Below are 15,206 nucleotides of genomic sequence, written 5' to 3'. Positions count from 1 at the left end.
ATAGTCTTTATTGTCCCGCAGGACATTTGTTTTCATAGCCAGTACATGCACAGAAACATAACCACACCATACAGATACATACAGATACATAAACACATACCATTCATCCTCCGTCTGTACCCCAGCACATATATCACATTGACATTCAAAGGTCAGCGAGGCAGTTACCAGTAATTGTATTAGATAAGTGGCTCTACCACACACTGTTGAAAACTTAGAGCTTTGCTGGAGGCGAAGGATCAACTATTTCGAAATGAAAGAAACACACTGTCTGCACTGACTTATCGTCACAGAGAGGAGGGACAGTCAGTACAGAAAGTGACTCCACCTGTGCAGAAACAATCTATGTTTTTTCATTAGGTTTTCATTTGCTTATAATGTAGAATACATACAATAATACATTATGTATTTTAGAAAAGACGTACAAGTACAATGTGCACATACTGTAGGTATACAAACATACTTCAATTCTACATAAACAACAAAACAACAGTAAAAAGCACCTTTTACTTGTATATTACTCAGTATTTCTCAGTCATTCTAATGCTATAACTAGTTATTACATCTATTTTACTTGGGTATGACTTAGTTATTTCCAGCCATTGCTGCATAATTAATCGAAATTGAAAGGGTATTTTGCTTTGTCACTTGCTTTTTTTGTCTTGAGAATGAGTTTTTTTTAGCCCTCGTAGCTGAAATGTGTCGTGATGTCGGACATCGCTCCGTCTTCAGTGGGGGAGAAGGAGATTGGGAGTGTGTTGAAAGTCCAGTGGGTGGGGAGTTTCTGCTCCAAAACAGAGCACAAAGTGAGTATTGAAAGCCAGAAATGTCAGCAGCTGGTGAAGTAATCACTGCGTCACTGGCATTGATCAACAACCCTATCCACCCCCTGCAGATATTACGGTCATTTTGTGCTATGGGGCAGAAAACATGTAGATGAAGGGAAGGAGAAGGTTAGGGAGGGAATTTTAAAACATTTTGCAAGAAAGGGGATGCAAACTTGTGTATACTCTGCACCTATTATAGCCTGTAAAACGGCTATTAATATATACAATAATGTGATAATTTATTCATCCATGTAGGGAATTCCTCTTTTCCCTGTCCCCCCTCCACAGGGAGGTCAGAGGTCAGGATCAGCTACAGAACAGCACCCAGGGGACACTTCAGCACAGCGGGTGCTTGCCAACATGAGGCGGTTTGAGGGGGAACCCGGATCTTCAGGGTGCAGGACGGGCTCACTGACCCGCTGCTGCTATTTACAGCAGCAGAAATGCATAGAAACACAGAGGAAGTGGCAACAGTTGAGGGATTTACTGTGTTAAGCAATCCAAACTGTAAGATTACATGGTGTGACTTATCAGCGACTTGGAGACAGGCGGGGTCTGGGAAATAATCTGTGTTTTCAGCAGGGGCTTGAGTAACCGTGTGTGTGTGTGTGTGTGTGTGTGTGTTCTCTCTCCTACTCTAAACAAATACGCTTGTTTTTCTTTAGTGGGTGTGACTTTTTTACACACTCAGCTGAACAGAGGAAAATACCCCCAGGCATAGGAAATAGACACCACTGTGTGCGTCTGTTTCTACGTGTGTGTGTGTGTGTGTGTGTGTGTGTGTGTGTGTGTGTGAGTTCTAGTATTTCTATACTTAAGAGGATCAAATGTCCTCACAAGGATATAAAGATGAGGAAGCTCCTCCAAAGTGAGGAGATTTTGCCGATCTTCACTTCTTTAAAAGGGTTAAGAACAGAATTAGGATTAGTGATAGATTAGGGCAGTGATTCTCAACTGTTTTCATATCAATGACCCCTAATTTAGTCCACATTAGAGCCACGGACCCCCATTTGATGAGATTTTTTCTCTTGGACCCAAATCTGAGAATATTTTTACTGTTAGATTTGATTTTGTCCAGAATTCCATGACTATCTGTATTGTAGGTAGAGATAACAGTGAAACTATGATCAAAATAATCATTCTTCTACATTCTTTAATTGTGTTAACTTCTTGTAAATGAAATAATGGTGAAGTTTAACAATTCATCAATTTTCTGGGGACCTCCTGGGACCCCTGCAAGGACCCCTGGTGGTCCCCGGACCCCTCGTTGAGATCCACTGGATTAAGGAATGAATGTAGTCAGTGAAGGTCTTCACAAGCACAGTAATACAAACGTATGCATACTTCACTGCATGCTTGTGGGTGTGTGTTCCTGTTCCTGTGTGTGTGTGTGTGTGTGTGGGTGTGTGTTCCTGTTCCTGTGTGTGTGTGTGTGTGTGGGTGTGTGTGTGCAGCGTGTGCCAGTGCACACATTCTGTCACAACACACTGTAAACAGCGGCAGTGTGTTTTACGAGCGGCTGAACTACCTGTTGGGTCGGTGTTGGTTTCTGTCGAGCTCGTTGTGCCGGCTGTTCCCACGATCACAGCGCTTTCTCTGCAGGCTGTTTGGCAGGAAACCTCATCCTCTCTCTCTCTCTCTCTCTCCATCTCTCACATTCTCTCTCCATCTCTCACAGAGGGAGTCCAGGATTTCTCTTCTGTCCCGTAAAATGAGAAACTGACCAATTCTGTCCATTCTCTCTCTCTCCGCTCTCAATCTTTTTTCACCCTGGTTGCCTAGTTTTGGGACAGCATCCATTTATATTCCTCTCCAACACAATTTGTGCAACCGCAACACATAATGACACACTAATAATTCGATTTTAACCCAATTAAGGCAATACTCTGACGACTGAAACATAATCAGAATCAGAATAAAATCAATCAGATTAAGCAGAACCTCGTTAACACATCTAGATTGCTGCTCAACGAGCGGAAGAATGATCCCAGAATCCCAGAATGATTTTCCCCCCTGACTCAAACCCCGACCTGTCTTGTTGCTGCATTGCATTCTGGTCTATTGATGGATTTCTCCCTATAACCACACATGTCATTCAACACCCCAGTACACCCCAATACACCATCACTCCATATCTGTCCACTGCATCTTTACTGCACTTTTGCTGCTGATGTTTTTGCACCCTCATTAGTTGTAGTTGTATTTTATCGCTAATTGTATTTTTATTGGTTATATCTTGTATATTGCTTAGATTCTGTACTTTTATGCTGATATTTTATATTTATTATTTATTCTTTGTAAATGGAAAGTCTTTGTATATATGTGAAGTTTTAATTCAATGCACCATTTGAGGTTGACGTAATTGCAGTTTTGTTGTGCTTGCACAATGACAATAAAGTTCTTGAACTTGAACTTGAACATTGGTGCAAAATACCGTTGATGTTTTAGATCGCTGAAACAGTTTATGCTTTCAAACTCCATTGTAGCTGCTGGAGATCATTTACAATTGGTCAGTTATCCGCGAAGAAAGAAAATGACACCAAACAACAAAATGGACCCAGAACCTTAAACTGTTTTAATGTGGATTTTTCCTTTATTGTCCCTTTTTTTTTTGATGCCCTGACTGGCTGATGTGTTCACAGCTGGGCATCCGTTTAAAGAGTGGAGTCAAAGGGAAAGGAGACAATGAAATGACATCACCTGCCATTTGTTTAGTCCATGATACCATTCAGTTCATTCAGCTCACATGTCTAACCCCCCCCCCCTCCTCTGGAAATGTTCCAGCAGACCCAGACGTCCCTGGACAGCAGCAGCAGATTCCAGCAGCATCTACTGTAACACAGGCGCTTCCTTACATCTTTTATAGTCCGGTGAAAAGCTTGATGTTATAAACTGCGCTCCCCGCTGACACACACACACAAACAAAGCCTCAAAACACCCCCCCACCCCCCACCCCCCACCACACACACACACACACACACACACACACACACCCTCTCTAAACTACATCCAAGCCTTCCCACCATTGTAACCTGGCTTCCTCAGTGCGTTCGGACCCCGATCACCTCACACGAGACGTAAAACCCTCAAAAGCACGCTCCAGACATTTTAACTTATAATAACAATAACAATATGTTTATTTCTGTAAACATGGCGGTTATATTGGCAACAACACACACAAACTCTTCACATTCCAAGTTAAAATAGCTTCATAGATATAAAAAGAGAGAATGACTGAGAGATTGAGCAGGAAGAGAAGGGGAAAGGGAGGGGGAATAGGGAAGTCAGGGAAGTGTATTGGTTGTGTGTGTGTGTGTGTGTGTGTGTGTGTGTGTGTGTGTGTGTGTGTGTGTGTGTGTGTGAGGGAGGGGTGGGGGGGGTCAGTTCATCCAGGAGAAGTCAGGTCAGTGAGGGGCTTCAGGCGTCGGGTTCACACACTGCGGTCGGAGGTTTTCTTCTTCTGTAACATCAATCTCAGTCCTTCACAGATCCCAGTTCAGCCGGGAGGCCCTCCGCCTGCCTCCACTGTGCGTTGCGTAGCCTGAACCATTTCTAGAAAGAAACACACAGAGAAAAGGAGACGTTTACAAACAGGTGGCAGCAGCGATGGCGTTACAGCTATTGTTCAGCAACAAGGTGTTCAGTTCCCAAACCGAGCTGCTTTTGGCACAAAGTGCTGCGGAGCCTGAAACTGGAGAGCAGTGAGGTAAGTGACAAAACTCAGTCCGGACAGGAATATTCCTGAGAAATCACACAGGAGGGGTTCCTGTAGTGTCCAACTAAACGCTGAGGGCCGGGTCCCCCAAATGCATTGTTAGCACTGATATCATTTTCCTGCCATTGGCTGTGTTTACATGCACACAGAAATTCGACTATTGCCTCCTGATTAAGACTGAGAAATATCAGATTAAATTACATTAGGATAAATCTCTTTTTCTTTCTTTTTCTCTTTTCAAATTTAGTAAACTATACACATGTTGGCCCAAATTAAATTATGAAATATTTGATTTGGTGAAGATTATGATGAGGGTAAGATTGTGAAAAAGACCAATAACTGGACATTTCATTCATTCAGTTTATATAGTTAATATACAATTTAACTGACTAAAAACAGGGCCAAAACATAATTACTGAGCTACTTGTTTTAGGTCAGGCTGTTGTTGGATTCTGAAAATAACACACAAATTGTGTTAAACTGTCCAACACATGAAGGAAATCTACACAAAATGTGTTACACATGTAACAACAAATTTGTTGTCACCTCCCTTCTAAGAGTGATGTGATAAAGCCATTTACATGACTCTAAAAGTGTCACTTCCCCTAATAATCCTGTTTACATGCGACCTGTTATTATGTGGTTATTATGAGGCTTCAAGTAGGCAGGTCAGGCTGTGTAGAATAGGTAGGCTGTTATGTCTTGATAAAATCTGTTTTTGTGTGTCTTGTGCTTTTCCTGAGGTTTTGTACTATAACATTCTGTTAGTTCTAGTTAGGCTCATTCTTTGTACAGTCCTTTGACACATGCATGTGATAAAGGGCCGTGGAAATAAACAATCTTGAAACAAACAAGTGGTAGAACAAAAAACTGAACAATGATGCAACTAATCACACTTAAAGAAACGCAATTAAAGTGTCCGCATATTCTGACTGGTGTCACAAAATTTTGTGTTCGTCATGTGAAAAGTTTAGCTGATGGTTAAGGGTAAGTTTAGGGTTAAATTAGAAGAACTTTAGCTGAAAATGAAAACTTCACTCCCAGTAGAAAAACTTCTTTACGTAAGTTTGGAATTGAACCCAGGTCTGTCCGAGTCTAAGGTAAATACGTCCGCCCCTCGACCCCCCCCCCCCCCGCCCCCCAGCCTTACTTTCCACCACTCTTCACTGTCAAACTACTTCCTGTTTCTAGCCTTTTCTCCTCCACTAAATCCTTTTCCTGCTGGGGAAACGTATTTCTCTCACTTTTCCTGTTATTTTCATTTTAAGACATTGCGCTCATACCTGAAATTTCATGAGACCGGGGCTGATTAATGGCAGGGAAATCACAACACTGCTCGTATGTTACTGAGATTCTGCCCATAATGACTAACTCAGGAGTACGGTGTTGACATGGGTCCGGCCTTACTCACATTATTGCCGTTATCGCATTACAGTCACATTCTTGCGTGTGTGTAAACGTGGCCGCTGACTCACAGAGGAACTTGTATTAGGAGGGGAACCAGAAAACATGAGCATGTTGTTTCGGAGAATGCAGGCACTGACCGGGCCGGCAGCGAAACACTGACCAGACGATGGCGGTTTTCGACACACGCCCGTGACTCGACACGCCATTGTTTTGCGGCCCGGGTTGTCAAGGGATCCACAACAAGGCTGACATCACCTCGATAACAGTGAGAAGGGGGGGAGGGGAGGGGAGGGGAGGGGAGGGAAGGGGGGGGTAGTCAGACTGACGACACGGCCGGCCAAACCACCGGCCTCCAGACAAGACTCCCTGGCTCGCTGCTGGAGCGATACGCCTGGCAGGAGAACCGGTTTCCACATTCATCTGCGCCGAAGACACATGAGATTCCCATTTGGAGCCCGGGGTCTGTGTTTGCAGTTGAAATTGCAGAGAGAGTAAATTAATTCAAGAAATGTCCTCTTAACTCTCGCTGTTCACGCCAACACGTCTAGTCCCCACGCTCTTTATTTTACTCTCCTGTTTTTTTCTATGGTTCACTTCCACAAAGCAGAACATTCAGACAATTTGGAAAATATTACCTGAAGCTCATCATTCAGGATCTCTAAACCACAGAGGAGCCAGTCTGCAAAGGTGTTGTCATTTGTTCTAATTTATTGCTAGAAATGTTTTTATACACTTACACTGTGTCACTTTTTCCATCTCATTTTGGAATCAAACTCTTATTGTGTTCATGTTGTGCTTGTCTTACTTCAGTTCTGCTGCTTGTCTTTTTTCTAAACTTCTTTCAAAGCCTTGTAAAAGCATTTTATACACAAATCTTTTATGAACAATAATGGTAGTGAGATTAATAATAATCCCGATGAAGAGGACAACTGTGCTTCTCTTCCATTGACTAACACTGGATTACATAACAAAGTCCTTCAAATTTGAGTGCACCTTTTTACGGCAAAGATACTGCAGAGCTAAAGGTCTATGAAAGAAGTCCAAACATGCCATAAAGAGGCTGGAGCACGCTGTAAACGCTATTAATTTGAAACAGGGAGTGGTAGCTGGGGTGCGTCCCTTAGGTAAAGCCACTCACATGAGAGCTTTGTTCACAAATCCAAACACTCAACAAGAGTTTTGGCTGCAAAAGAAAGAAAGAAAGCGAGGAGAGAAAAAAAAAAAAAAGACGTCAGCTGGAAATGAAGTCAGGTCTTTTGATGAGGGGCCAAGACCTTTACCTCACCCTGGACCGGGTTTCCCTGTCAGGACGGCCCAGCTTCTCCCACCTTTGTGTACGAAGAATGGAAACACTCAGTCACCAGCAGCAGGACGGAGAGCCAGTCCGTACTGGAGGTTTGGTTATACAAACTTTTCTAGGAGGCAGAGCTGCTGGCTTTCTGGAAGCACAAATAATCTCACTGATTGAGTTAAATCTTAACAGGCGGAGCCAAAGAAGCAGAGTTTTTCTGTCTAAGTAATGTTAGACTGAAGCCAGGGCGGGACAATAATCCAATATTATTGTTAATCGTCTTTCAACAGAATAATATTGTGATGAAATCATATCGAGTGATTGTGATACACAATTCTCCTCTCTAAATTAATGATAAAAACCAAATGCTGATCAAAATCTCTGCTGTTTTACCGTACTTTATGTTGCCATGCGATTTAATGCGATGAACATCAATTTGATTATTTAACATGCGATTTTGCTTACTTTAGCAGATATTGTTACATATGAACAGAAACAATTTCTTTTGACTATTGTGATATTCTTTTTTTTTTCAACTCAACGAATAAGTGTATTTCTCAGAGGTGCGACCAAGTCAACCTCGGTCGAGTCTGTCTCAAGTCTTGAGACACAAGTCAAGGTCAAGTCCCAAGTCACCAGAACGCAAGTCAAGTCTCAAGTCTTCTCTTCATGCATCAAGTCAAGTCTCAAGGAATTTAAATTGCTTGAGAGGAAAATAACTTCTGACTTTTCACTCTTCGTGGTGCAGAACTGTACTGATCTGCTCATGTCTGTCTGAATAAGGAGTAACCACATGGACTCTGATTTTTCTCTGTATAGACAGCAAACAGGAGGTCGGATCTGTGCTCCAAAGAGTTAAAACTCCAGATTTTGTTGCCTGTGTATCTGCAGCTCCAAGAAATCTGGCAGAACTGGTTTGCAGAAGCAACGTAGAAAAACCAGTGACAGGCATGAGACTGAGGCGACGGCGCTGTCGATGGGCGATCTGTTTGTACTGTAGGCAAATTCTGACAGATGCTCTCTGCCATGCCTCCCTCCCTCCCCATCTCCACCTCCCTCCCTCCCCATCTCCACCTCCCTCTGTCTCACTCCCACAAGCACAAACACACGAGCAGGAATTTGCCTGCGACATGAACTTGTTCGCTTCATGTGACGTCAACTCAAATGACAGAATTTACATTTATGCTTAAAGCCCTGAAGGGTTTCTCTAACTCTTGGTGCGTACAGCTAAATAGATTATCATGATGTTTGCCTTCCAAATCCTGAACCGGAATAACAACTGAAGGGTTTTATTCCAAAATGGGATATCCATCGCTTAAATCTGCTCTTACAAAACACTTGCTGGCATCAAAGTGAAACTCATTACAGATTATTACTGATTGGTATTAGCTAAATGAAGACTTTTCCTTACATGAGAGTAACATTTTAGATGATATGATCTGTTTTATTTGGGAATATTGAGCAATGAACATCAGGTAATCTGTTTTCCAAAAACGGAGACAAAGTGCTTTGGAGTAAAATCTGGACCTGTCAGTGGAAAGAGCTTCACTTTCAACATCTCGGCTGTTATCGGAGCTCTGAAGCTTCACATCTGGCTCCAAGCTCACTGATTGGACAGGTGGACAGACTTTACAGTCCTATCCAACCCAATCCTGTAGATCCAACCCAATCCTGTAGATGGAGGATGGGGGGGTGGGGAGTGCATACTTAAAGTAATAATCTGCGACATTTTCATATAATTACATGTTCGTTTTGCTGCTCTCTATCACTCATTGATATAAAACAATAGTGATTCAAACCTATAGTTTGTAGTTTGGAATAAATAGAAGAACTGGGTCCTAGTTAGCATGAGCAGCGATAGCCACCGTGGCTGAACAGATAAAGAAAAGAGCGCCACCTACACAAACTCAAACTTCACCAACAGAAAATCAAAGCTCCGCCCACGCTGTTTGATTGACAGGTGATCTCTGGGAAACACCACAGCAATTTGCCCTGAGCAACAAAGATGAAGATTAAATTAAAAAAAAAACAGGAACTCATGGATTACAACTTCAAAGTCTAAATCTCCTCTGAGACAGACTTCACCCTGTTGTCCTGTAAACTTGTACGGATCACTCAACATCAGCAGCTTGAACAATAATCCTTCCCAAAGCTAAAAAAGATGAAACACAAACTCCCTAAAACAACTTAGAGCCGCTCCACTGACAATCAATGGGGCTCTGCCTTTGTCTCCAGTATTTGTTTACACACAAATGAGGATTATTTCAGTATAGCGCAAAAGATTTAGAACCAAAATATGAGCCGATATCTCAGGATCAGCCTAAGTAAAGACACACTGTCCACAAGCTTGTTCCATTTATTGTCAATGGAGCGGCTCCAGGCTTGTCTCTCGATGACATCAGAGATTAAAGTCTGTTGTTTCTAGCTGAGGGAGAGACTTGTTCTTGTTCACAAATCTTAACTAAAATGACCAAAATCATACATGAATAAAGTAGGAATTATATTTATATTTATTTCCCTATAGGCTATGTAGTTATTTCCTCAGCAGTCACCATGATTTACCCACTGACAAAATCCTCCTGACTTGTAAAGTTTCATTCCCCCTATTAAAAACATTTACGGTTATCATAAAGAAGAGTTTCCTGAAGCTAGGTGTCATGTTTTTTTGTGCTGTAGGTGCTTGTGATCTTTACTAAAAACCTCTCTGGAAGTTGATAGCTGATGAATAAATTTTCTATGGAGAAGCCTGTCATCGTGTTATTTTGGGGACAGCGTGTCAGACTGCAGACAGACAGGAGACTCACTGCCTGCCCTTATCGAAATGAAAGATAAATGTAGAAATATCAAGTCCCAAAAAGTCCCAGTAGGAGAAATAAAATATAATTAAGTACGATAATATCAATATAAACTCACTATTTAGTACCATAGACATGCCATAAGTTCTATATTATAGAAATATTATAGGAGACAAAAAAATATTACGGTCACTAACCTCACTATTGAGTACCACAGACACAATATGTGTCCCTATAGGACCATTATAGAGATCCCATAGGGGACAAGCCTATTCAACCGACCCAGTATTTCTAGAATTGCTGCATAGTATTTGTTCAGTGATGCGCGGCTAAACGGGGGAGAAAAACATGCTGGAAATAAAGCGCCTGGCAGTTTTCTATTGCGGGTAAAACTGCTGCTGAACTGTTTGAACACAGGTCAGGGGATCATGTTTGGTAATGTGGATAACAGCTAATTTCTGACGGTCTCCTCTCCGCCTGATCCCGCTATTAAACCTCTAATTAAACACGTTTATTGTGAATTCAGAGCAGAAGAATCTAGAGCGTCAGACAGTTAGATTTCACTATAATCAGAAAGTGTAGCATGATCATTGTAGTGGTAAATAACTAGGAGGGTAAACTATGACTTCCTGATCACATAAAGTATCAAAACCACCAATATAAGTTAAAAAAAAAAAAAAAAAAACAGCTATCAATTAAGAAATAATTTATACTTTAATAATTATACTTTAATAAAAGATTGATTTATGCCTTTCCTCCCTTTAAAGACCATATCCTCATATAGCTAACCCCAGTTTGCTACTACTTACTATATGATGTAGGCTATACACTGAATTTGATATTATACAGATTCATGTCAGCCTAAAGGTAAACTCGAGTCAACAAATGAAAAGGTGGGTAACAGAGTTTTGATGGGTTTGAGCTCCACTACATTCCTGATTATACACAGCATTATAAGGACACGGTGTATTATAATATTATATAATAGTAATACTCACCATTGTCTCCTCCTCTGACAGTCCGCACTCCGCAGCGATCAGCATGAGCGTCGTCTCATCCGGATGCTTGCTGACTTTGGTGAAATTCTCCTCCAGCAGTTTGATCTGCTCCTCCGCTAACTTCATACTTTCCATCCCTTTAGAAGCCATTTTTCTTTCCTCCTCCTCCTCTTCCTTCTCTCGAGTCTCTCGGGGTATTTCTTTTCTTTTTTTTGTTCTTTTTTTTTAAACTGAAAACTTCACTTCAGTCGCGCTCCGGAGTGGATATTCCCATTCAAGTGCCGTGCGTCAGGACGCGCGGGACGCACAGTGCGCAGCAGAGGCTCGGAAGCGGCGGGTATAGGAAGCGTTGAGCGGCTCACAGCTGACAGCTCGACGGGACTGAGGTGGAGGCGGTGTGTGTGGGGAGGCTTTACTACTGTCAACAGAGGCACGTCAGGAGGCCAGTCCCACCAGCAGAGCAGAGCCCTCCCCTAAACACTAGGAGCAACAAACAGTAACCCTGCAGTGCGTTTTAGAGGGAAAACAGGGGAACAGCAAAAGTCCCTATAGGAATATTACAGTAATGTTATAGATTATAGCAATACCACAGGAGATCACTATACTTCACCACTGATACACACTATAAGAATATTACAGGAATATTATAGTGTCACCATAGGCAATAAAAGAAATACCATAAAATAAGAAAAGGTCACTATAAACCCCACTCTGAGTACTACAGACACACTATAAGTCCCTATAGGAATATAAGAGATAAAAAAATACTATAGTTATACTGATACTTTTATAGTATCCTTCTAATCCTATAAATTTTAAAAGGCTACTAGGCAATAAAATGCTATAAACGTAGGCTATATATTATAAAATACTATAAAAGTCCCTGCAGGAATATTATAAGAATGTTCTAGGAATACTATAGTAATACCACATGAGATTAAAAAAATGCCATAAAGTAAGATAGAGATCACTATTAGGAATATCACTGTGGGAATATTATAATGACAGCAGGGGAGATAAATAAGTTACTCTATACTCACTACAGAGATACTGTAAGTCTCTATAGGAATATTATAGGAGAAAAAAGAATACCATAAAGAATGATAAGGTCACAATAAAGTCACTATTAAGTACTGCACTGTAAGTCCCTATGGGAATATTATATGACTACTATAGGAATGTTATAGTTATACTATAAAAGATAAAATACCATGAAATGCAATAATCCTGCTCTGATTTCAGCCACGTTGCCTCATTCATTATTGAATTTTAGGTTTACTATATATTTTGCTTTGTGTTTTTATCTCTCTGTTATGTTGTTGTTGTTTGTTTTTACAGTGCATTATGTTTTATTTGTACTACATGTTTTATTCCTTGCACTTGTTCCTTGTTGTGAAGCACTTTGCAAGATTGGTTCTGAAAAGTGCTCCGTAAATAAAGTTTATTATTATTATTCTCTGACTAGTAAGAGCCACTGATTGGAACAGAAGAGAATGAAAGGAAACAAAGGACAAATTGCCACTTGTGCACCTTAATTTCATTTTATTCTGTCTCTGTTTATGTTGATAATAATTTGGCTCTCATGATGCAACATTTTGCCTGGAGACTTCAGGAAACCACAATGCTTGGGGAGGCAACTGACACCTGTAAACAGCCTGACAACTAAGATAAGACACTCTATTTAAATCATAACCCCCCACCCCAGTACCACACACACACACACACACACACACACACACACCCTAGACATGTTTTTCCTCTGAATGCTATAATGCAACGTCATTGTACTGCTGTGGACTGACTTTGATCAGACTGACTGTTATGGTGAGTTTGCTACAACGGAAATGTCCTGACCAAGCATGTTGACTCTTACAGTAGCAGCAGTAAATACTGGCCTGCTACTGCTCACATGCCCTCAACACACACACATACAAACACACATACACACACTTCCTTTTGATGCTATCTTTGGATTTTGATTAGACCCATAATTATGTGGTACTCTCACTGAACAGCTCGAATTAAGGGAGCGCCAAGCTTGCTGGGAGATTTCCCCTTGCCTGGATTTTGGTGCTTAATAGATATAATACACATAATATTTACACAAACCCGTACTATCTTCCCACCTGTTATGCAGATGACAAGCTAGGACTAGTTTAAGTCTTTCAGTAGAGCACAAAAAACCCGCCAACACTGAACAATTTTCCAACTTGCAAAGCTGCAGCCTCTGTAATGGTTTATGTTTGTTTATCGTTTGTTTTCTGGGTTTGATTTTCTGACAAAACAGCATGTGAATGCAACGCTGTTTAGCAGTTGACTTGGAAGTCCTGGATGACGGACTTTCCCACCAAGCACATGAACGCAGCATAATAGTTGTGGCTAAAAAACATAAAATTGTCTAACTTTGGAAAATCAGATCACCACCGAAATCTAATCAACTGATCTTTGGGTCAGGCGCGATCTGTCCACCAATTTTCAGCCAAGTCTTGTAACTTTTTGAGAAATCTTGCTGACAGACAGACAGACAGACAGACAGACAGACAGCTCACATGTCCTCAACACACACACACACACACACACTGTAACCTAACCTCCTTCCAACTTTGTTAACAGAGGTAAACATATGCTGTGTCAATATGTTTTGTATTTAAAAGTATCATTGACTCTCAATCCAGACACACGGATGTGTTGAAGCTGACATCCTTTTAAACAGGGAGGTTGTACAGTATCACTGACAGGACAGCAGATCCTTGTCTAACAACACTGTATACACTGATACTGCTGCTATCGGTTTATGATAGATAAACATACAATATACTAGTGAATACAGTGCCACATGAGTCACATTTGTCAGAGCCAATTGGCTGTGACAGATCATCAAGGTCATATTTAATGATAAGAAAGGCAATTCATATCTGGATGATCCAAAGTTCGCTTTGAGGATTTAGCTGGAAGTGTGATAATTTTTCTCTAACAGCTCGGATATGGGTGTAAAGGAGTGACATGAAGCAGGATAGCGTCTCCTTTCACTGTTAGCACAAATTATTAAATACACCTCACATTCTTAACTACTGATTTTAGGGCAAATATGATACATAATTTGATGAAAGCCATTACAAGACATTCATCTTTAATTACTGCTACAGTTTGTTAGCTGTTTTGAGTCTTGTTAATCATTTTGATGCCCCAACAAAGGTCATCTAGATTGAAAGTTCAGCCAATAAATTTGACTTCCATTTAATCTAAGTGAGTAAATGCCTTATATGTCAAGTACTACCTTAAGAAAGGTGGGTAACATTTATTTTAGCCACAGAAGGGTCAGCAAATTTAGAATTTAGATGAGTTTTCCGTCCGCTCCACATCCCTGTATATCGCAGATTTTCTCTTAAACACTCTTATTTGGTCAATCTGGTGTAACAGGAATGTGACCAGAATGACAGAAAAGTAGGAATTTGTAGCGGTTATATTACACAGGGAGAATTTGTATTGGCAACACACCAGCATCCCTTAGCTACAGAGGGGGAGTGTTGTGTCCAAAACCCCAGAATCCTCTGATAAATAAACACAGATAACTGAGAGACTGCTGAGCCAGCGAACACCACAGTAATTTGCTGCGTCTCTGAACACAAGAGCTTCTAGGTGTGGGATAAGAAGACTTCTAAAGAGCCTGCCATAGAGATACAGTGATGAGATAACAATGAGTGGCTGTGAGTCCACAATGGATACGAGACCCGCCTGGGTAAAAATATCCCAGGTCACGACCCTTTTAGTTCCAGGCGGTGTAAGATAGTACGGTCATTTGCGTGAGAGCAACAAGACGATATTTCCCTGTCCTGATGGTCAGTGAACTCATGGCGGCCTAAAAATTAGAGAGCAGGCTTGTGGTCGTGATCTGAAGGTTGCTGTGAAACTGCCTTTATTTATTTTATTATTTACTTACCAAAATTAACAGTATAACATAAAAACACACAGACATCAGAAAAGAGAAGAAAAACACTGTAAACATAACAAATGTAAAACAAAGTATATTAACTAGAGAGAATGGAGATCACAGCCCAGTTAGGAAGAAAAAAGGTAGAGAAAGTCTAACTGATATAAAAAATAAATAAATAAATGAAGCCAATGATAACTGTTTATTTGGAGTATTAAATATGTAAAGTTTGCCAATACAAT

General features: G+C 40.9%; 1 protein-coding gene across 1 annotated transcript; it reads right to left on the bottom strand.

The window, feature by feature from the left end:
- Window positions 1–3,403: 3,403 nt before the first annotated feature.
- hopx (HOP homeobox) lies at window positions 3,404–11,406 on the bottom strand. Its single transcript, XM_071542056.1, has 2 exons — window positions 11,034–11,406; window positions 3,404–4,379 (listed from the first exon to the last, which is right to left on the bottom strand). Exons 1-2 carry the CDS (start codon window positions 11,181–11,183, stop codon window positions 4,302–4,304), a joined length of 228 nt encoding a protein of 75 aa, XP_071398157.1. The 5' UTR covers window positions 11,184–11,406; the 3' UTR covers window positions 3,404–4,301.
- Window positions 11,407–15,206: the final 3,800 nt, after the last annotated feature.

Source organism: Centroberyx affinis, unplaced genomic scaffold, assembly GCF_046629955.1.
Source record: "Centroberyx affinis isolate AG114_WGS23_722 - 3 ecotype Tasmania unplaced genomic scaffold, CSIRO-AGI_Caff_v1 ptg004001l_1, whole genome shotgun sequence".
NCBI lineage: Eukaryota > Metazoa > Chordata > Actinopteri > Beryciformes > Berycidae > Centroberyx > Centroberyx affinis.
This window is presented reverse-complemented; position numbering and strand designations above follow the sequence as displayed.